A 22450-nucleotide genomic window follows, 5' to 3' on the forward strand; every position below is an offset into this window, starting at 1 on the left:
ACTGCGCCATCCTTGCGCACAATGTAGAAAATCTCCAAACCGTGCTGGATCTTTTTGGAGAAGCCTACCAAACTTTGATCTTTTCCCTCAACATCGAGAGAACTAAAGAGCTCTGTGAGCCTGCCCCAGGCCATGAATGTGACCCCCAAATTACCATCAAGGGAAAGACCCTGGAGGTAGTCAAGCACTTCCCCTACCTCAGTAGCCACCTGTCTCAGAAAGTGAAGATTGAGGAGATCCAGTGCAGGATCTGGCGCACAAATGCCTCCTTTGAGAAATTGCTTTGGCATGTTTTTATTCATTGCACTCTCCAGAAAGACACCAAGGTCAAGGTCTACCATCATCTCCACTCCTTTCTATGGAAGTGAAACATGGTTGATCTGCCATCGTCATCTCAAGAGTCAGGAGAGGTATCACCAACGATATCTCTGGAAAATCCTCCACATCAAATGGGAAGATCACCACACAAACTCCACCATTCTTGCAGAAGCCAGTGTTACCAGCATTGAGTCAAGCACCAACTTCACTGGACTGGATATTGGGGGCAGATGCCCTAGTCTTGATTCCCGAAACAAGTGCTTTCCTTCTGGCTTAGTAACCGCCTGAGATCTCGTGGCGGGCAGAGGAAATGCTACCAGGACCCACTGAAGGCGGACCTCAAGGAAACGGATACCAACATCAAGAGCCGGGAGGAACTGGCTGTCGACCGACTCCAGTGGTGCCACAACTTCAGTCAAGCAGCAGCCTGTTTCAGAGTAAAGTGTCTTGCCCTCAAAGCAGAGAAGAGAACGGAGGAAGGAAAAGGAGCGAAATCCTAGCCTACAACTACTCTCCCCCGCAGGAAGATCTGCAACTTCGGCAGATGAGTCTGTGGCTCAAGAAATGGACTCTTAAGTCACCTCGAGAGCCGTCAGTGAGCTGTGGGAGAGATCGTCCTTGAATTGAGAGATTACCAATAATGACTACAACTTGGGTCAGAGAGGCTCTCCCCTCTCATGTTCCTAGTGCACTTGCCTGGACATGGAGCAAGGTTTATAAAGAGACCCTCTGTTCTCTGTCTGCTGGAAATGCAGCCAGCAACATGTAGTAACACGGCACTTCCTGCTGCTAAGTCCAGGTACTCAGAAAGGCCATCAGGGGCAGCTGTCTATGGGGCTGCAGCATACACAGTCATCTGCTGCAGGATAATGGGTCACTTTTTTTACATAACTTGTCAAGCTGCATGGACCCTGGGTGTTTTGCAGAGGATTAACAGAGACTAGAGTTGGGAGGAGAGTGTTTGGGAGGTGCTGTGGGATCCTTCAAGATGAAAGTTGCTGCATTATAAATATGGATCTCTGCACGCGGCCAGAAATTGCAGCCTTCTATCAGCTGCAACACAACGGCATCGTTTTCGCAGCTCACAGCAACGACAGGTGGAGAAACAACTGAAGGGCACCAGGGCCATTCAGTGCCATATGGCTGAGACTTGCCTCAGCTCTGGGAGCTGAGATTACAGCATGGCACTAATGCACTTCCTTGTGTGGGTATGGCCAGCTTGCAGGGGCCAGACTCTGTGATCTCCAAAAGCAGTGTGAGGGAAGTCGGGGGGGCCTGCTGATTACATGATGCTGTGCTGCTGAGAGAGGAGGCTGCAATGCAGATGGCTTGCCTTGGAGGCATGCTGCTTTTTCAATCAGTGACTTATTTTTCTCTCTCTCTTTTTTTTCCAGGGGTACCAAGAAAAAAACAAGTTCATAGCTGCACAAGGTAAAACCAGTCGACTACTCTAGTCACTGTGTCCAGAGAGCATTAGGCTGGGGGGTCCTTTCCTCATCTATGGGACTGTGAAATGTGACTTGCAGCTCATCTGCCCTGGGCCCATCCTCTGGGTCACCAGAGAGGGAATGTAAGGGACAGATTATAGGGCTCTCCAAGTGCCCTGTGCTGGGTGTAGCAGAGAGGCAGAACTCCAGGTACCTGCCTCTGAAATATTGGGTCATGGCGAGGAGCTCCAGGGAGTCCCTGCCTGGCCTCAACAGATGCTCCACTTGCACCCCGAAGCACAAAGATCATCCATCCTTACAGCCGGCCCCCAGTCCTGGCAGGTCTGTTTAGAGTCACAGAACCCTGTTCTCCTTCCTGCAAACATTGCAAGCAGTGAGTCGGAACAAAATCTCATCATAAAAGCTGGGAAGCCTGCTGACACAGAGGCAGCTTCAGGGCAGCCGGGCCTGATTGAGCACAATCAGACAATGTGGTGGTGTGCCAGCAGACAGGATCTTAGCTACAGCCTTCGCAGTGGAGAGGCTTCCCATGATGACAAGAGACAGCACTGCTCCATAATAATAGAGAGACCAGGTACATTGAGTATTGCCAAACCTAGTCCAGAGTAGGACTTCTATACCTGCTATGCCCCCTTGGGACCGGTGATTTCATTGCATTGTATGTGGCATTAACAGTTGTGTGGCATGACCACCGCATTGGTGTTGGTGTGGAGTGCCCCATGATGTGGCGCGTGGAGTGCCCCACTCCTGCTGCCACCATGTCTTTGCAACCCATTGATCCTCAGCTGCTGGAACAAGCATGTGGGCCATTGGCACCTGATGTAACTTGGAGCAGCTTTCCAGTGTTAACAACCTTGAGGACAGAACCTATCGTGCAACCAGCCCAGCTGGCTGAAGTGCAGTTCCTCAACCCACCCTCACCAGGGCAGTGGGGGCTGGATGCATAGGTGCAGCCCAGGCACTGGGCTGGGGACAGAAAATAATTAACCCCAGCGAGCAGCACATTGAAGGAGGACCAACACTGGGTTCTCTTGTGCTGCCCTAATCTCCCTGTGTGAATTTGGGCAAGTCATTTCTTTACTCTGTACCTCATTTTCCTCCTTCACACCCAGCTTGGATTATGACTATTTTAATCACATGACATAAAATGTACTTTTAAAAACCTGGCTATGTTATGTGCTTGTTCATTCCTTGTGGTAGCCAAAGTCGAACGTACCCAGGCGAGCCGAAGAGAGCCTGCTATTGCCACCTGCTGGCAACAAGCAAAAAATCTTTGATGTAGCTTCATCCGCAGATTGCATTGTGCTAAGTATGGTCTCGGAAGAGATTATGGATTCTTATCCTATTTACATGACCTAGCTTTTATAGCTCTGTGTCTCTCGGTGGGTTAATTGCCTTGTTTATACCTGTTGACCTATTCAGCCCACATTCCCCTGCCCCCGCCCTTTCTTTGTATTTAAATCCCCCCTCCATTTAGAACCCCTGCCTGCTCCCAGTCCAGTTGCAGCCGCTGAAGTTAATGCCTTTCTACCAGTCCAGTTGCAGCCGCTGAAGTTAATGCCTCTCCAAGCTAAGGGCATTTATACACATACATTTCTGTGCTGCGACGTACTGGAGATCAGGCACGATTAATCAAGTCTGTTCTGCACGCGAGCTGGCGCGCGCTGCTGCGTCGCATGCAGTTGTAAAAATGGTGAAATGTGTGCTGAAAATGGCAGTGGTGTGCTTTTGAACTAAAACAACTTGGATGTGTTTTAGTTCAAAAGCGTGCTGCCGACATTTTCTCAGCTCTGACGCACATTTTGCCATTCATACAGATGTATGAATCGCAGTGCTGGGTGCTTTTAAAAGCTCCTGGTGCTGCAGTGCAAGCACGTGCACAAATGCCCTAAGGTGCTCGCGTGCTCTGCCTTCTGCCTGCCTTGTATGGAGTTGCTAATAGTGGGCTGCGCGTCTGCCTTGAATGCTTTTTAATCACCTGCTGTTTTCTGTTTTAGGACCAAAAGAAGAAACCGTGAATGATTTCTGGAGAATGATTTGGGAGCAAAACACAGCAACAATCGTCATGGTGACAAACCTGAAAGAGAGAAAGGAAGTGAGTGTCAGAGTGGGGCTCACACAGTGAAGAAACTACTACTTCACGTGGGTGAAGCCAGGCCCCTAGCAGGCTCACCTGTGGGATAGATCCCAGAGTGCCTGAGATGCCTGCATCTAAACACATGAGCTGGTGTGTTTGAGCTGAAGGACCACACCTGTTAGCCTGCAGGCAGTAGCAGACTCATAAACCTTTATATGAGACCCACCTGAAGAGGGACAAAGTCAGGTGGGTTATCCTGGGTTACCCACGGTGATGGGCACATGAGCTTCTGTACGCCTCCCACAGCATCCCAGCCCTAAGTGCATGGGCCTGGGTGTAAACCCATGCCCAAGGGTAAGGAAGTCAGGGCTGATCTATTTCTGTTGAAGCTGCCAGCCTCCTTCCCCTTGACTTCTGTGAGATCAAGCCTGGGGGCCAGGACTTCCTTTTAGCAGGCTGTTCTGTGGTCTCTAAGCTCTGGCCTTTGTCTTTGTGTCATTTCTCTCCAGTGTAAATGTGCTCAGTACTGGCCAGATCAGGGCTGCTGGACATATGGAAACATCCGGGTGTCTGTGGAGGATGTGACTGTCTTGGTTGACTACACAGTACGGAAGTTCTGCATTCAACAGGTACGATGGGGCAGTTACTGCCCTCTGTGTCTCCTAGCTCCCCCCCAGCCCTGAGAGAAGTGGGAGGGGTGGAGTCATCTGATTCATTGGGAAGCTCCAGATTTCATGATGCTCGAATACTCTTACTCCACGATCACAGGGCTATGCTACTGCTGCATTACTAATGGCACCTGGGAGTTGGAGTGCCATCAGTCCTTATTGCCATTTTACCATAACTCATCTCTACTGGACTCTGCCTCTTGGAACTGATTTACTGCAGCAAAGGACCCAGCCGTGTCGTTATATGGACTGGTTTTGCTTTAATAAAATGTGCACGGGCCCTTACCACTGGTGTACTCCAATCCTGGATCCTCCTCCCTGAGCCTGTACCTGGATCCTTCTCCCTGAGTTTTCCTTCCTCCCCTTCACAGCTGGGGGAGAGGATAGCACTAGGACTTGTGGAAGTGGAGCAGTGAAACCTGCCGAGTGAACCCAGACTGCTTTGGAGAGCACAGGGTCACTCTGTCTTCAAGGTGCCTCTGCGTGAAACCTGGCAGATTTGGGGTTTGGGTTCAGCTTGAAGCTCGGGACAGTTCTAGGGTAGGAGTCAAAGGAATGCCTGCCTGCTCTGGGGCCCTGTGGCTGGGTTTGGTGTCTCAGCACCTCCTTGTTGGGAATGCACTGAAGGACAGCTGTAGGTTTCAAAGCGTGGTTGTGGCAGGGGTGTATCTGCCCACGGCCACTGCCTCCAGCACCAGGGAGCACTGCTTCAGTTGGTGGGTAGTGCCCCTGTTCCATTGATTCAACGCAGGCTAGCTTCCAGCAGCTGGTCTGACAGGAGTCACTGTATTTGCTTCTTCTCCAGGTTGGTGATGTCACAAACAAAAAGCCACAGCGCCTGGTGACGCAGTTCCACTTCACCAGCTGGCCGGACTTCGGGGTCCCCTTCACCCCCATTGGGATGCTCAAGTTCTTGAAGAAGGTGAAGACATGTAACCCCCAGTATGCAGGGGCGATCGTTGTACACTGCAGGTCAGTGTGGGGATTGGCCCCTCAGAGCTCCCCCGCACCTACCCCCCTCCTGACTCTTGGGGCGATCTGGAAAGCCAGTTTCATCTCCTGCTGATGGGCAGGGGCTGGCAGAGGGGATCCTGTCTATCAGGCACTTGACAGGCACTTGGCTGGGATGGGTTAGGCAGGGATAATCCTGTCTTGAGGAAGTGGCTGGTCTAAATGGCCTTGTGAGGTCCCTGCCAGCCTGACTGCCCTATGATCCCTTTAACTGATTCACAGCCTCATTTACACAGGGCCACTCAGGACACTTAATCCAGATTCACTTTTAAAGTGGAATAGGTGAACTCTGTGTGAGCATGGTTGCTCAGAACCAAAGTGGTCCTGGGCTGGTTTGGCTTTAATCCACTTTGCAAATGAACTGGAGAACATGGTTGCTTAATTGTGACAGCTCCCCTTGGACACTGTGAGGGCTCAGCCACTGGGAGGCAGCATCACCTGTCACCTACCAAGAGCTATAGCTTTCCAGCAACCTGGGAGCGATGCTTTGGCTTTAACATCTTATGCCTTTGTGGATTGGAGTCCCAAGCACAGCAGGGAACTCCAGGGTCCCTCTGCACCCAAAATAATCATGGGGATGCATTTGGTAGCTTCCCCAAAGCAGAGGATGCACAGCTTGCTGGCAGTCATATCCCCCATGGGTTATTTGCTCCTTGCCTTCCCTTGGAGATGGACCCAACCAGAGCACAGCAGCTGACCAAGCAACCAAGACTTTCTAAGGGTCTTGGGGCTGCGGCCGTGATAGAATGGAGCTGTCCTGACTCACATTCCCCTGTTCCAACCACTAAGCATGCTGCCAGTAATGTCTGTTCACTTCTGTAGCCCCTTCTATCCTTCATGCGTACCAGTGGTTCTCAACTGGGGTGTCTGGGAGATGCAGTGCAGGGTTGGACCAGGAAGGGCTGCAGCACAAGCCAGCTGTCCTTGCTGCTTTAGTTATCAGAGAGCCCTAACAAGGCAGGAGAGCACACACGTGCCATGGCCTTTCCCACTCTGTTGATGCAGGAGGCGTGTGGGGCAGTTTTACTTGGCTGTAACACCTGGTTGAGAAACACTGAGGTAAGCTGAGGCAACAGAGCCATGTTTCTCAACCAGGGGTACCGCCACCTTCAAAGAGAAGTTGTGGAGGGTGCTGCGACTGCGAAGTTTGAGAAAACTGGCATATTCTGTATGGACTCTGAAGAACTGGCATGCAGTCACCTCTAGGGTGGAGCATGGCTGTGAGTGTAACAGGGAGGATCAGAGAACACTGGGCAAATCCCTCTCGCATGAAAGGCCCCGCACCCTGCAGTGTGGAGTGCACAGGGTACCAGTACTGAGGTTCCCCATGAGGGCTGGACCCTGGAGACTCCCGTAAGCTGCCCACCTCAGAACAGCTGGTTGACTTCAGCCTGAGCCTCTCCAGCTGCGCACAAACTTCCAGAGGAAAGTTCCCATCCTTCTGATCCCTGCTCAAGCCCTTGTCCCCCTCACGTGCTGCTTGATGACTGAATTCACCATCATCGATAACCTGGACCCCACACGTAGAGTCCAGAGGAGCAAAAGAGCTGGCCTGTCACAGGGCTGGTCACACCTGTGTGCCACAGGGGAGTCGGGGACAACTCCAGGCAGCACTTTGGCTGCTAGATGTAACTGGCTCCAGGGCTTCATTCTGGGTTACCCCAGCCTGCAGCCTGACCTGCTCTGCTGCTGGAGGCTGGAAAGGTCTGTGCATCTCTGCTGTGGCCTGTGAACTAAGAATGGTCTCTCTTCTGGCAGGGTAAGAGCCCTCTTGCTCTCCTGTCTGGAGTGGATTGAGCTGCCCATCCTCTAACTGCCTGGCTGTAGCCCCTTAGCTCTGCCCTCCGTGGCAGGCCTGATGCTGTGGATAGGCATTCTACCCAGGTGCTGTGCTAACTGTTTGCCCCTCTGTTGATGCAGTGCTGGGGTGGGACGCACAGGCACTTTCATAGTCATCGACGCCATGCTGGACATGATGCATGCGGAGAGGAAGGTGGACGTGTACGGCTTCGTGAGCCGGATTCGGGCACAACGCTGCCAGATGGTACAGACAGATGTAAGTTCAGCATGCTGGGCCTGGTAGGGCCTTCCTGACAGCACTGAGCATGTGATGCTGCCCATGCTCCAAACACTGTACAGACTGCTGCTCATCAAACCTAGCCTCATCAGGAGGCGGAAGCACTGCCCCCATTTTACAGATCGGGTCACTTAGGTGCCATCATGGGATATGACTTATTTTGCCTGTTTCAGAGGCATTGAGTATTGGCTGCAGCCAAGGCTGGGGATTGACTGGGCTGTGCCACTGCTCCTATTAGGACTTAAAGCTAGAGATTTTTGGCTAAAGGGTCTTGCTCCTCCACTCAGGTCAGACCAGTCACCATGCTTGGGGTCAGGAAGGAGTTTTACCCCTGGTAAAATGTTATCCGTGGTCAGACTGGGATGGACTGTGCGGGTTATTGCCTTCATCTGTGTGTGTTGGGGGCAGCCTTATGCCTGGGATCTTTCAGGCATATTTTAACAAGCCTTGCAGCAGCAGGACACTGGCTGATATTGTCCCCCTGCTTTATCTGCGGCAGGTTTGGGTATTATGCCTCATGGTTGTGTCAGGGACAACTGTGTAGTTTTGCTAAGAGGTTAGACAATGGATTTGTCTAGGATGGTTTGGATAGGACTGATCCTGTTTCAGGCAGGGGGGTGGCCTAGATGACCTTTGGAGGTCCCTTTCAGCCCAACTTATCTATGGTTCTGTGACATGATTTGCCCAAGGTTACACAGTGAGTTAGTGGCAGAGCAGAAATAGTCTTCAACACCAGCTAATTCCTGGCCCCAAGTCTCCTGGTTGAGTCCTCCCTTCTTTGGCCCCCTCAGTCTGAAAATAATGAGCTTCTCTTAGCCAGGCTTTGCTGGTCATGTGCATCAGGCCAGCCCTTGTTCTCCCTCCCTTTCCCCATGAGCTGTTGTCTGAGCATGTGCACATCTCTTGGACGATGACCTTGCTCTGTACTTCCCAGTGGGAACCGATAGTGGGACTCCTCTCTGATCAGGGCAAACTCCCATTGACTTTTATAGGGAAGGACTGGGCCCAGGCATAGCTGGTTTGCTGGGCGGTGGTGCTGACATTGGAGACTGGCCTGGGTTGGCACCCTGACTGTGCATGTGTTCTTGAGGGCACTCAATCTGACCCCCATCTCTTCCAGATGCAGTATGTGTTTATATACCAAGCACTTCTGGAGCACTACCTGTATGGGGACACAGAGCTGGAAGTGACCTCACTGGAGATCCACCTCCAGAAAATCTACAACAAAGTGCCAGGGACCAGCAGCAATGGGCTGGAGGAAGAGTTCAAGGTGGGTGAACCAGAGCCAGGGTGCCATGGCGCCCTTTGGAGGGGAGAACGGGGCAGTGGTTAGTGACTGCTGCATCAAAGCCTGCCTAGGACCAGCAGGATCTCAAGGGAGATGGGGGGCAAGACTGGGCAAAACACTAGGCAGCGCTTTGTAAATGGAACAACCCTCTTGTGGCATTAGGTGGCTGAGGGATCTGTGCCTTTGTAATTAAAGTCGTTTGACCGCTTCACCTCCAGGTCCCTTGCCTGCAACCTGCTTTTCCATGGAGTTTGTTTGTAGTGATCTGTCTCATTGTCTCATGACTCCCAGGATCCAGCTGGTTTTATGGTTTAGGCAGAGACTGATGGGTGGGGCCAAGCCAAAAGCTTTGGGAAAGGTGGGATGTGTTTGGAAGTGTCCCCACGGAGACTCATAGACAACATAGTGCTCACAAACCCTGCATGGACTGAAACTCCTGATGGCGGTGAGTTTCTACCAAGGCCAGAACCTTCCCTGGTTCTCAGCACAAGCCCCTCATACCTTTCCACATGGGATTCCCAGAAAAACAGCCTGGCTTTGGGACACGGAGTTGGCAGAGTGAGGGAATTGGTCCAGTACTAGCTACATACAGTGTGAGCTAGCCTAGGAGGGCAGAGCATCTGGCTTTTCCACATCCCAGTGCAATTCCCATTGGCATACCAAACCAGTGCAAGTTGCACTGGGTGTGTGTTAGTCTGTCCTTGCCCTGAGTCTTGCAAAACATTGGTGCCGTCTCTGCCTTATGGATGGGAAACGGAGGCACAGAGCAAGGAAGTAACTGGTCACACAAAAATCCTTTGTGGCTCTGTCACTCCAGATCTCCTGACCCTTTTTAGGGAAGTGATTGTAGCTCTGATGGCTCCTTTGCATGGGGGAACATGCACAACTGAGTGCAAAGCAGACAGTGATAATCTAAGGGGGGCTCATAACCCTTCATGTAAGCTAGGGCTGTTAAACATCTGGCCTAGGGGCTCCTGGAGGGGCCAGGAATTTAGGGGCAGGGGTGTGGAGCCCTGCTGGGGAGATGTTTTACAGGTGGCAGGCGAGTGAGCTACGTTAACCCCCATGGCTACCAGTTCATCCCGCCGCTACCACTCACACCACCACGGTCTGTATCCAGATCTAGCTTTGGTGGGGCAAGTGAGTGTGATTTCCCCTCCCGCCCCCCCAATCCAAAAGGAAGAGAAGATGACTTAGAATAATGCTTGTGGAGGCCTGCATGCCTGCCTGTGGCTGGAGCATGTCTCTGTGGGCCACCTGGCTCAGTACGAGGCACGTAGCTCATTATCCTCGTGGCTGCTTTTGGCCCTGCCAAAAGCCATTAGTTTGGGCCTATCTTTGTTCCCACAGAAACTAACTTCAATCAAGATCCAGAATGACAAGATGAGAACAGGCAACTTGCCAGCCAACATGAAGAAGAACAGGGTGCTTCAAATAATTCCATGTGAGTTGCTCCTGCCCCCCGGCCCAGGACCAGGACACGCTGGGTTGGTCTTGACAGAGTATGAAAGGCCAGTCTTTGTGGTGAATGGGAGCTTGTCCCGGAGCTGCTGAAGGGACCATAACAGGATGGGATGGTGGACACAGGGTGGAGCTACAGTACAGTCAGGGAGCAGAGATGTGGGGAGACAGTGAGGTGGGCTGGAGCTTCTGGTTAGGGACAGAAACTATGCATAAACTGGTATAAGTGATCAGAAACCAGTTCAAATCTGTAACACAACAGAAGTTCAGTGCACATAAGCCACTTTCACAATGGCCAAAACTAGATAAAGATAAACCTGGATGGATATAGTATCAGATTTAACTGATTCAGGTTAAATTAGTTTATTGAACTTCTGTCCCAGACCTCCTCTAGATTCAAGTTAACTCAGAGTCCCCCAGCATCCCAGGATACATTGTACCTCCTCTGCCAACCCGTCTTGGGTGGGCTAGCCTAGGCTCAAGCTGTCTGTCCCAGCAGAGCAGGGAGGTGGCTTCTGGCCTCAGCCACTGCAGGCATGTAGCTGCTTTCCAAGAATCAAAAGTGAATGTCTGTTCCCTGGCTTACTGGTTCAATCTGTGCAGTTTAGGCTAACCTGTGAAGATTGAATCAATTCAGCCTCACATTTTTTGACCATCTTTACTTAGCCTCTGAGAACAAATGAGGTGGGTTTGAGGCAGATCCTGAAGTGAATTGGAGGACTGTGGCTGGAGCAGCAGCACTGTAGGCTGGCATCCCAGCTCCAGGGCTTGGGCCTGGCTCTAGCTGTCCTGCTCCCATCCTCCCTCCCCCTGGGTGCTTGTCCCCCTGGCTCCTCTGCCTGAATGCTAGGGGAGGTTTCTGTGTGGGGAGCCCTTTCTGATCCTTTCTGTTTTGGGTATTCCCATCACGTGGCCCCTGGGAAGGTGTGCTCAGCTGAATCCAGACCCCTGAGGACCAGCTCTGCTGTTGTGGTGACTTGAGAAGCTAAGCAATTGCACACAGACTAAGGAGACAAAGGACAGCACAGTGTAACACAACAGCCCACCCTGGGGACAAAGGCCTGTGCCCTGCAGCACAGGATATTTTGCTCCACACTGAGCTGTCTGGGACAGGGCAGTGCCTGTATTGCTCACCCATAGTGCCTTGAGAGACTTACCTGAGGTTACACGGGAAATGCGTGGCAGAGTAGGAAATCAAACCCTGGTCTCCATCCCTTGCCACTGGGCACGCTTTCCTCATTTCCCTCTGCTGCCTGGTGGGCCTGTGGGATGGCCCCCCTGGGGCTGCCTTAACAGTCAGGCTCATGCTCAGACAGAGAGCATTTGCTGTCCATGAGCATTGCCTGAAAGGGCCAACCTGTGTTCCTGTCTTCCCTTGTAGATGAATTTAACCGAGTGATCATTCCAGTGAAGCGAGGCGAGGAGAACACGGATTACGTGAATGCTTCCTTCATCGATGTGAGTTCCATGTCCTGACCACCCATGGCCTATGCTCAATAACCTTGCACCCAGGGCAGTTGCCTGGGGTTTAGCAGTCCTGCTTCCCTTTGCTGGTGATCAGTGGTGGTGGAAAGTGCCAGGGTGACAGGGGCCATTGTTTGTCCTCAGAAGAGGAAGGGTGCAGCCAGGAGCAGAGTGAGCATCCACTCTGCCCTATCCATATGCCATCTCATGACTTTCAGCACTCCACCGCCAGTTGTACAGACCCAGCAACCCTCATCTCCCTGGCCCTTGCTGTTAGCCCTCACACATTGGGGCTTTTGTGGCATGAAGGAGCAGAACTGGGACTACAAGTCTTTTTCATTTGGCCAGGGAATGTGGTGCAGTATTACGCAGATCTCTAGGCCCCGACCAAAGCAGGTCACCCTCGTTAACTCTGTCTCTTAGGCAGGAGGAAATGAGACAGCAAGGTTGTAATTTCTAGCTCTAAACAAGCAATACACAGTTCTTACTCACAAATGCACCTTTTGACTGCCATGGGACATCCTGCATTAGCCTTCCTCCATGTGCAAGCTGGCCAGGAATGAGTAAGCAGCATAGAAGTCAGGTCCTTTAATGCCTAATCAGTGCTCTAGCAGTGACAGTCCCTGCTGTGGATTAGATCTGACCCCATGAAAGGCCCTTTATGTCCCCCTGAGAACGCTGCCCCCATCCACACTGGGTTTGTCCTGGCGTATTACCCCTCCGATTGCATTAGTTTCAGATGCAGCAGGATGTGAGCAGCCCATCCAGCCTCCTGGCTCTATTTGCTCATTGTGAATCTAGGTCAGAGCGCCCTTGATGTGATGTGGGCTATTTTGTTGAGAATTCAATTTCCTGCCTCTACTGAACTTTGCTTGAGTGACAAGCTCCAAATGACTAAGCGCCTTTGTGTCCTTGCTGCAAACTGTGAACAAAGAGAAGAGCAGAATCTTGTACTCTTGGAAGTGGGAATGCTTATGGGGTGGAGAACAGCAGGAGTCTCCCCGCATTGGAGATTGCATCCATTACCAGAGAGGTTTCATTTTCCCTTAAAATCCACAGTAAGAGTCACATCAGCCTTAAAATTAGTAGGTTTGAACTGAGCCCAAGGAGAAGGTTTTCCACCCAGTCTAAACTGAATTGGTTCCTGAATAGGACATGCTAGCAACAGGTGTTCACCAGGGTCACAAAGGGTTCTTGATACTTGTTCTCAGAGGTGGAGAGGCAGCCTGCCACTCAGCAACAAGTCCAAATACCTTGGAGAGACGCAGTTCAGCTCAGAAGGCAGCCCTGGCTGTGCACTAAGGTGGACAACCATGCCTGAGCTGACAAAAGTCTTGTTCCTAAAGACGCACACTCTTTTGTTGGAGACTTGCTGCAACAAGGTTTTACGCTGAGCCTAGTGCGGCTGGAGACCCAAGCCGGCCTGTGCACAGCCGAGACGGCCATGTCTGTGCAAGGAAATAGTACCAGCTTTGCAATGCGGGTTTAGAAACAAAGCTTGTTAAGTCAGCAAGACATCTCTGCTGGACAGTGTCAGCCAGCATGAGATTTGTCTACGTTACGGGGCTTGCACTGCTTGAACTGGAATCAACGCTGTTCTCTTGTGTAGGCAAGACCTGTGTATAGCCCTTTCTACTACACACACGGAGTTCACAGTGGTGTCACAGCAGCACTAGGGAGGCTTCTCCTGGAGGCCCCACTGCCCCTTTGACAAGCTTACCAGGAACCATGGGGCCTCTGAGCATTCACAGTGCTGCTTATGAAGGGTGGGGGAGCCTTGCCACTTAGACACCTCACTAGAGCTCCAGGAAATGAGAGGTTACCCCTGATTCTCCCCCAGCTCCATGTTCCCCCACTCCTCCATGCAGTGTCACTTACCCTCACCCCGTTCCCTGTCTGCATGCTCTCATACCCTCAAATATTACCCTTTTTATGGCGTGGTTTGAAGACAGCTGGGAGGGAGCCCATTGCAGCAGGGCTTTGTATCATGCAGAGCAGCCGTTGCGGGAGAGGCTGTCAGCATAGAGGTAATCTCCAGCCTGCTCATCGTTCTGCTGCCCTGGTAACTGCAGCTTGGCATTGCAGGGTTACCGCCAGAAGGACTCGTACATCGCCAGCCAGGGGCCTCTGCAGCACACAATAGAGGATTTCTGGAGGATGATCTGGGAGTGGAAGTCCTGCTCTATAGTTATGTTAACAGAGCTGGAAGAAAGAGGCCAGGTAAGTGTCTGGATCAGGGGAAGATCATGAGAAGAGCTGTGCAGCCCAGAGCAAGTGGATGTTGGAGAGGACCATGCTCAGCAGCAGGAGAATGAAGCAGAGCTTCACAGCCAGCTTTATTACTAAAGAGGATGAAAGGGGATGGGATAGTGTATAGAGGAAAGGATGACAGAGAAGGGCTGTGATGTGTGGAGTTGTTTGCTGTCCCCAGGTTGCAGAGCAGACTGGAGGGCATTTGCTTTCTCCTGTGATTTGGGCTGTGCTGGTCACTGCATGGGGCTGGGAAATAATTTTTTTCTCCTATTGCTACAAGTGTCGAGGTTTTTTTCCCACCTTCCTCAGAAGTGTTGGATGTTGGCTGATGTCAAGGCTGGAGATTTTGACTGGGCTGCGCCAGTGCTTCTGCTGGGACTAAAACCCAGAGGTTCCTGGTTACAGGGTTTTGCCCCTTTGCCTATGGTCAGACCAGTCGCCACATTTGAGATATGGAATTTTTACCCAGTGGTCAGATTGGCATGGACTGGGGCGGGGTTTGCCTTCATCTGTAGTTGAGGGGCATGGATCTCATCCCCCTCCTTTACCTGTGGCAGGTTAAGGTGCGACAGGGTGTCTGTAGTTTTAGGAATAGGCTAGACAAGGACTTGTCTGGGATGGGTTTGATAGGGATGGTCCTGCCCTGCACGGAGGGTTGGACTAGATTGACCTCCTGAGGGCCCTTCCAGCCCAACTTGACTATGATTCTGTGAAAGGAAGCAGTGTCCTTATGACTCCAGCAGAGAATTACTGCAGGCCTCTGAAGTCCCCTGATGGTTGTCACACTTGTTCTCCCTACATTATGCCAACATCTCCCAAGTCACATCATGCCATCTCTGAGACCCCCTCTGAGACTCCAAGAGAGTCCATCTGCCCACAGACACAGCATGAATCGCACCCATGAAATGAGGTCTCTGGACTTGCAGCTCCCAAACACCCTGGAGCTAAACAGCCACTTCTAGTGGGTCAGCAGTGAGGACGGAGCATTGCTGCACCCGGAGTGCACGCATCCAGACTCCTCTCTGAACCCCGGGAATTCAGTGGTTGGCTGTGCAAAGCTGCCATCTAGCTGATTGCAGGGCAGAGACCTCCCCCTCCCTCCTGCAAGCTAATCTGGAGATACTGGTTTCCCACCTCTGTACCTTCCTTTATACTTTCCAGGAGAAGTGTGCTCAGTATTGGCCATCTGATGGCTCTGTGTCCTATGGGGATATCACAGTGGAGCTGAAAAAAGAGGAGGAATGTGAGAGCTACACAGTACGGGACCTGCTAGTCACAAACACCAGGGTAAGCACTGCCTCATCCACCCACAGCAGGCAGCTCTGGAGTCTGCTGTGCTTAGCCCCTGGTGCTGTATGTAGGTGTCCAGTTTCAATTTGCTCCTGCAGCCCTGTCCCACACACTGGTTGCCTCCATGTACTCTTCCACATCAGCCCCAAAGTGCCACCCTTCTGCTGCCAGTTCCCTTCTCTGTCACCCTTTCACCCCTCTGTGCTTGGCCATCCTACTGTCTTCCCCACTGTTAACTCATCCCCTTTCTTACCAGACATCTGACCCTTCCTTTGCCATTGCTGGCTTCTGTTTCCCACCAAAACCCCAGTCATCAGGTCTAACCTGACCCTTCCACTGCTGGCTTGCTCCTGCCCCTCTCACTCAACTCACCCTGTACTGCCACTCAGGTCCTCTCTGGCTCCCCATTCCTTCCATCACCCTGTGGTGCATTCAGTGCTGGCTGGTTCTACTCGGCACTGGCCCTTCCTCTCTCACCCTGCAGGGCTCCTGTCCCCATTAACCTTTCTTCCCTTCTGCCATCCTCAACCCATGCAAGATACACCCACTTCTCTGTTGTCTCTCTCCCTGACTCCGTCCCCTGAACAAGACTTCTCTTTTCCTGACAGTTCTCTCCCTAGCACCTTCCCTCCTGCTGCCATGCTTTATGTGCTCTACTGACTCATCTCCCATCTTCTAATCCCTGTCTTAACCAATCGTGTGGTGATGGGTGCCAGAAAGCTCAGAGGCCCCTCTGCAGGTGAGGAGATCCAGCAACATGGGGCAGGAGCAGGGCTGGATTATCCTAGGCAAGGGTCCCTACCTCTTTCATCTTGTAGTTGCCAAAATCCCCCTCAGTCCCCACACCAGCACCCCCTCACTTGACTTGCTTCCCACACTTTTGAGGCAGCTGGTGACCAGTCATCTGGCTCCTCACATCCATCCCATGGGCGTAAAGCTCTCATTCCTGTTCCTCTGCCAGGAAAACAAGAGCCGGCAGATCCGACAGTTCCATTTCCACGGCTGGCCAGAAGTCGGCATCCCCAGTGATGGGAAAGGGATGATCAACATCATCGCAGCTGTGCAGAAGCAGCAGCAGCAGTCTGGGAACCACCCCATCACTGTGCACTGCAGGTGAGACGGGCAGAACACGTGACAGAACATGGGGTAACTAGTGGATCCACTGCAGGACACCAGGCAGGAGGCCAGTCTCCTCTCTGCACAGCACCGCTGGTGTCTCTACTGCCCCAATTCAAGCTGCCCTGGGCTGCCCCTCCAAGGGGGTGTCAGGCCCTAGTCAGCATTTCACTTCCTTGGAGCCGTGTGGGTGGTGTGTGTCTGAACCGGTGCCCAAGGATGGAGGGTCACTTGCACTCTAGTGGCTAGTTCAAAGTACAGAACTGGTGGCTGACCTAGAAAAGCCCGGAGGAGATGGTGGGAGGTTCATATTGCCCACCATTCCTCTCCTCCCACCAGTTGTTTCTGAGGTGGAGTTTCTGTGCAGCCAAAAGGCCATGGCTTTGTATGATCATTTTCTTTATGCTGTCTTTGTTTCTCTCTGCCAGTGCGGGAGCAGGAAGAACAGGAACCTTCTGTGCACTGAGCACTGTCCTGGAAAGGGTAAAAGCTGAGGGCATTCTGGATGTCTTTCAGACAGTGAAGAGTTTGAGGTTACAGAGGCCGCACATGGTGCAGACACTGGTAGGCACAAAGTATTGTTCTTCCCATACCTCCTCAGCACCCCCCGCCCCCCACCCCATCCCTGGACAGAAGACCCACTAATTTACCTTCAGCTTGCAAGGCTGAGTGGGAATCTCCTCCACTAAGGTAATCCCCCATGGTGGAGCAGGAAAGACTAGCTCTTCCACCCCACATATTCTCCTCTAGCTTGTCAGAGGAGAGTCCTGCTGTGGGGAAGATCAGCAAAGACCTGAGAAGGTCTAGAGGGAGTAGAAGATTTTGGGAAGAGCAGGGGCTTGGTGAAGGTTATGGAGCATCTCTCACTTCCTGTGAACTGGCTGAGGTCCACAGGACCCCAGTGTAAGGAGGGTGAGAATCCAGATATCTCACAGAGATGGCCCAGAGCCTGGGCTGCATCCCAGCACTCCAGGGTTCAGGGTTGTTCAGAGTCAGGAGCTTGGTTCAGGGCACAGAGCTCTGGTTTCTGGTGTCAGCAATTAGTAACCAGGATCTCTGCGCCTTAGAGCTGAAGACTTGTGATTGGGACTGCTGGCCTCTGCGTGTTCAGCTGTGCCTCACCAGATGGAGTCTGGGGCTGCGAGTCAGCCTCTGCTGTTTGATCCTAGGAAGTCACGCAGGGTCTGCTTTTCAGAGGTGTCAAACAAATGTAGGTTCCCAGAACTGTGGAGACTAGGCACTTTTGAAAATTGGGCAGCTGGTTTCCCCATAACTCAGATTCCCCACGTCTCCAGAGGGGGACAGTGCACTTCACTTTTCTTTTGCAAAGAACGTGTGGTAACGTTACATGTTATCCTTAAACCAAGCTAACTCTGTGGCGTGTTAAGTGGTGTTAACATTAGAACAGGCTGTGAGCAGCCAGTCAAGGGTTAATACTGTTTCTTGCCTGCACCGCTCTGACTTGCCACTAGAGGGCTGGTGAGCAGGGGTGTGGCTAGGAGCCAAGACACTGGGGCTCTCTCACTGCTGGGGGGAAAGGGGAGCTAGGAGCGGTGCATCCTGGGATGCTGGAGGACTGCAAATTGCTTGTTCTAGCTCGGTGTAGCGGACTGAAGTTTCCATAACACGAGCTGGGTAGCACAGCCCAGAGTTAACCCTCACCTGACGCGGTGTAACTTTGAGATGCTCAGAGGGCACTTTGTGTGAGTTAACGAGCCTTGATATGCAGACACTTAAGTTTTAAGTGCCATTAGTGTAGCAAAAGTGTAATGTCCAACTTGACCTTTAGAGGTGTAACGCAGGAAGGGATTTATAGCGTGACCCCCTGGAGATCACAGGCCACTGGTGCCAAAGCACTGAAGTTGTATCTTGAGCACAGCCTTCCTTGTCTAACAGTGCGCTTCCCTTCTCCAAATCCACAGGAACAGTACGAATTCTGCTACAAGGTGGTGCAGGAATACATTGACGCCTTCTCAGACTACGCCAACTTCAAGTGAAAAAACAAAATGAAATGACAGAAGAGTTGCCTTCTTTAATATTTTGTAATATTCTCTTTGTTAATATACCCCCCCAAATATGTGTATATATCTTAACTGTTTTAGAGGTTGGTACCATAAGCTTCATATTAGCCAGAGATTTTATATGTAGCAAAAGTGTTAGCGCAGATACTGTTGGCTCCTTTTTTTTTTCCAATGTTTTATTGGGGAATTGAATAGCGTGCTGTTTGGATTAATATTGTTGAAGCAGCTCTCTGCTGGAGAGCCAATACAGGCTGTTGTTTTGTTTGTAAATCTTTTCCTGTTTTTTTTTTTCTTGAGGGAGTAAAGCCTTTTTACAAAGATAACATCCTGGCTCTCATCTGAAAATGCAAGCACAAGCCTTCCTGGACTCACGGGGAAATGGTTTCACATTTTTCCGCCCTTCTGCTGTTGGGGAATTAAAAAATAAATTTCATTCTGTAAATATCCCAATTTTTATATATAATTAAAGTGAAAAAGCCCAAAGCTTCCTCCTCTGGGGTGAAATACCAAGTGTCACCAATTGGAAATGATAATGGACCCTCAAGCGGCAGCAAATGCTTGGGATTTCAGCCAAAAAAGAAAAGGATTTTTGCTCCCTGAAGGAAATCTCCATGTGTTGTGTGCCAGGTTTCAGGCTGGCCTTATTCACTTATTCACAGGCCTGCCTTGTGCACTTACAGGCAGGCAGTGTTGGAGGTCATTTCACTGCCCAGCTGACTGCAGAGGCAGTTATGTACGTGGGCACCAAAATGATCCAAACAGGGCCTGTGCCTGAAGAAGGCTGGCAGTCGAAACCCTCTGGCTCCCTGTGCCCATGTTCTCCAGTGAATGGTAGCTGCTTTGGATGTTGTTAGTGTCAGCATTTGTTCCCTCTCTCTGAACGACAAAGCCCAACGTCTCGTAGCCCTGCCCACACTAGGGAACGTCAGTCACTGGCAACCCAGCAAGGGGTGGAGGAGTGCCAGCCTGGTAGATGCAGGCAGGGCCCCCACAAGCTGCTCTGGGTCCCTCTGCCCGAGACTGGGGTAAGTTGTGCTGGTGCGAATCCTGGCTCAGGGCAGCTCTGTCTAAGTGCAGGAGGGCCTGCCCTGGTGCTGCTGCCGTGAGTCCATAGTGTAGACGAGGCCCCAGGCTGGGACTGCCATGAGCGGTGTGTTCCATGCTTGCCTGACAACACTCAAGGCTGCTTGTTGGCCCAGCTCAATTTGGAGCTGCCCACCCCTGCCTCCACTCAGCTGACATTGGCTGGGTGCATGGTGGCTGTCAACATATCAAAGCTCCCAGGGCTGGGGAAGGCACTGAACTTTGCTCAGGACTGAAGGGAAGAGAGAGGAGAGCCTCCATTCAGTGAGGATCTCCTTGCGGTACAACCCCAAGCCCCAGCAGCTCCCTGGACAGAGTCCTTCCTCCCCATTATGGGCTGTTAGCACTTCTCAGCCAGATTCCCTCGCCTGCTGGTGAAGATCAGAGGTGAGTTCTCTGAAGGCAGTGGGTTGACTCCAGAGTGAGGTGGGTGTAAGGTCAGAATCAGGCCCATCAGGGTAACAATTTCTTTCCATGCCAAAAATCATGTGTTCATGTGTCCAATTTTTATATTTTTTAGCACCAAAATGAAAAGTCAAATAAAACAGAGGACGTCTGCAGCGTTCGGGCAGGCAGCACGCCACATAGCTACCAGCCCCAGGTTCCGGGGCCGGCGTGGGAGCTCTCAGCTCTCTTGAGTTAGCTGGGGCAAACCAGGGTTGTGTTCAGCATTCCTGTGGAGCATCTTGTAGGCACCTCGCCCAGAGACAGACTCTGCATCGCAGGTTAGTCGTAGGAATAGGATAGCTCAGAAATTCAGGTTCACTGAGTGCAGTGCCCCACTTCCCCTTGGAGGGGAAAAGAGATTTCACTCTCTGGGAGCTGTTGACTTTTGCCTCCCTTCAGACTGTCCTACAATGGTTTGAACACACCCTGTGAGCCACACTGTTGGACCCTTAAGCCCATGGAGTCTTGCACCCACACGCATGCATGTGTTGGGCTCTGCTTGACCCTGGGCCAGGGAAGCACTGCTCATGTGCTTGTGCATTGTTCTGAATAGTAGTGCCTTCCTGATTGAGACCCAAGGGTCCAGAGGCCTGCCTACCAGGTCAGTTTGCAGGACCAGGGGCCAGAGATCCAGCTGGTGTCAGCAACTTTGATGGGTGGCTCTGGGCCATGGTTACCTTTCTGCTAGCAACTAGAGGGACCTCCGGTGGCTATCACCAGTGGATAGGAAGGAAGGAGGATCCTCCATGAATGTATCACTCCTTAGAAATATAAATAAAATCACTAGTCATTGATTTCAATGCCAGAAGGCACTGCTCTGATCATTCAGTCTAACCTCCCCAGAACAGGGGCCAGGGAATTCCTCCCGGGGACGCCGTTGTCAAGCCTGAGACTTATGGCTGAGCTGCTGCCTGGTTTCTAGAAATGCATCACACCTTTAGTTTAAAACCTTCAAGTGATGGACAGCCTACCGCATACCTTGCGGGTAGGAGGCGACATTATCGAGACAGAGCAGAGAGGGTGAGTAAAAGCAAGTGGTCTGTTCTCCTGAACAAAAACACTGGCTTGTATGTCATAGAAATCATAGAAAATGAGGGTTGGAAGGCACTTCAGGAGGTCACATCTAGTCCCAAACCCCTGCTCAAAACAGGACCATCCCCAGCTAGATCATCCCAGCCAAAGCTTTGTCTAGCTGGGTCTTGTAAACCTCTGAGGATGGAAATTCCACAACCTCTCTGGATAACCTGTTCCAGTATTTAAAACCCTGGAAAGACTTTTTTCCCCTCTAAGGCATGTTCTGCCCATTCAGATTGCACATGAGCCAGACCCTGAGTGGGTCCAGTGGCAGGTTTTGGGCCCGGACATGTTGGTGCTAAAAGATTAGTTATGATTTGTGTTGCTGGTGTCCCTCCAAACTCGTGTCACGGACAGAGGGCCCTGCTCTGCTGGATGCTGTGCAACGCAGAACAAAAGAATCTTCCCTGTCCCAAAAGGCTTACAAAGTAGCATAGTTCATTCTCTCTTTCCCCTGACTCTGCAAGTGGCTGGTATTTCCTAAAGCCTTGGCTCAAAGGCGTTTTGCACTGACAAAACCAGGCCTCTCTGTACCCAAGGGCTTTCATTAGCTTGCACTAGGTCAGCAGGGTTTTCCCAGATATTAACCTCTGTTGATGGGGCAACAACCCTACTCAGAGACATCCTAAAACTTCTCTGTCCTTCCCAAAAGGAAAACCCCCAAACCTTCCACCTGGAAAGTTAAAGATGAAACAGCTGCATCTTGCTGTGCCCGGCAGCCTTTGAGCTGTAGGCACAACAGGTGCAGAAGGCCTCTCCTCCCACTTACACTAGTTACGTACTGGTGTGAATCTGCTGGCTTCAGTGGCTTGCACCAGGTCAAAATATGTTCCAAAGAGTTATCCCTCTTCCTTCCACCTTCTGCTCTCTTCAGCTGCCCCAAGGAAACAGAGCTGTAACCCTTGAACCACGCAGTTCTCTCATCAGTGCCAGATGGCTATTTGCTGACCTACAGAGGGCAGGTAGGTGACAGGGAGAGCAGGATGCCGAGACGTACCCAGTCCCCTCCACCCATGCTGTTGGCCGGATTGTAAAGGGGGTTTCATTGGCATCGGTTCAGTGAAACAGGTTCATTCCAGGCTGATTTGGGTGTGATGTGGGAGTGGACCTGGCCATGGGGTGCCAAAAACACTTTGCACTGCACACATTTGGGCCTGAGAAGGTCTGGCTTGGCTGTTTTTTTGAGGGAAGCCCCTGAGAAGCCACTCCCTTTAACCACAGGGCTTGGCTCCGAGCTGCCACCTGGATAGCATCACGTGCTGTTGGGATGAAGTACTCCTGAGGGCTGTACCCTTGTGCTATGACACGGGCAGCTCCAAGACTGGCCCAGCATTCGTCACCCGGGAACATAACG

At 51.7% G+C, this 22450-nt stretch overlaps 1 protein-coding gene across 12 annotated transcripts in view; it reads left to right on the top strand.

Annotated features, from left to right (window-relative positions):
* Window positions 1-18934, top strand: part of PTPRA (protein tyrosine phosphatase, receptor type A) — a 185375-nt gene extending 166441 nt beyond the window's left edge. For 11 of the 12 annotated variants that reach the window (XM_025200670.1, XM_025200679.1, XM_025200671.1 and 8 more), the window contains 13 exons: window positions 1713-1749; window positions 3764-3861; window positions 4353-4472; window positions 5317-5483; window positions 7443-7578; window positions 8720-8869; window positions 10238-10331; window positions 11730-11806; window positions 13898-14032; window positions 15227-15352; window positions 16317-16468; window positions 16900-17035; window positions 18394-18934. In XM_025200670.1, coding sequence (XP_025056455.1) covers window positions 1713-1749; window positions 3764-3861; window positions 4353-4472; window positions 5317-5483; window positions 7443-7578; window positions 8720-8869; window positions 10238-10331; window positions 11730-11806; window positions 13898-14032; window positions 15227-15352; window positions 16317-16468; window positions 16900-17035; window positions 18394-18468 — 1503 coding nt within the window. In that variant the 3' untranslated portion in view covers window positions 18469-18934. Of the gene's footprint in view, window positions 1-1712; window positions 1750-3763; window positions 3862-4352; window positions 4473-5316; window positions 5484-7442; window positions 7579-8719; window positions 8870-10237; window positions 10332-11729; window positions 11807-13897; window positions 14033-15226; window positions 15353-15963; window positions 16112-16316; window positions 16469-16899; window positions 17036-18393 lie in introns of those variants that run through there. The other variant, XM_025200681.1, reaches the window with a different exon arrangement.
* The last annotated feature ends 3516 nt before the right edge of the window (window positions 18935-22450 follow it).

Source organism: Alligator sinensis, unplaced genomic scaffold (assembly GCF_000455745.1).
Source record: "Alligator sinensis unplaced genomic scaffold, ASM45574v1 scaffold12_1, whole genome shotgun sequence".
Taxonomy (NCBI): Eukaryota; Metazoa; Chordata; order Crocodylia; family Alligatoridae; genus Alligator; species Alligator sinensis.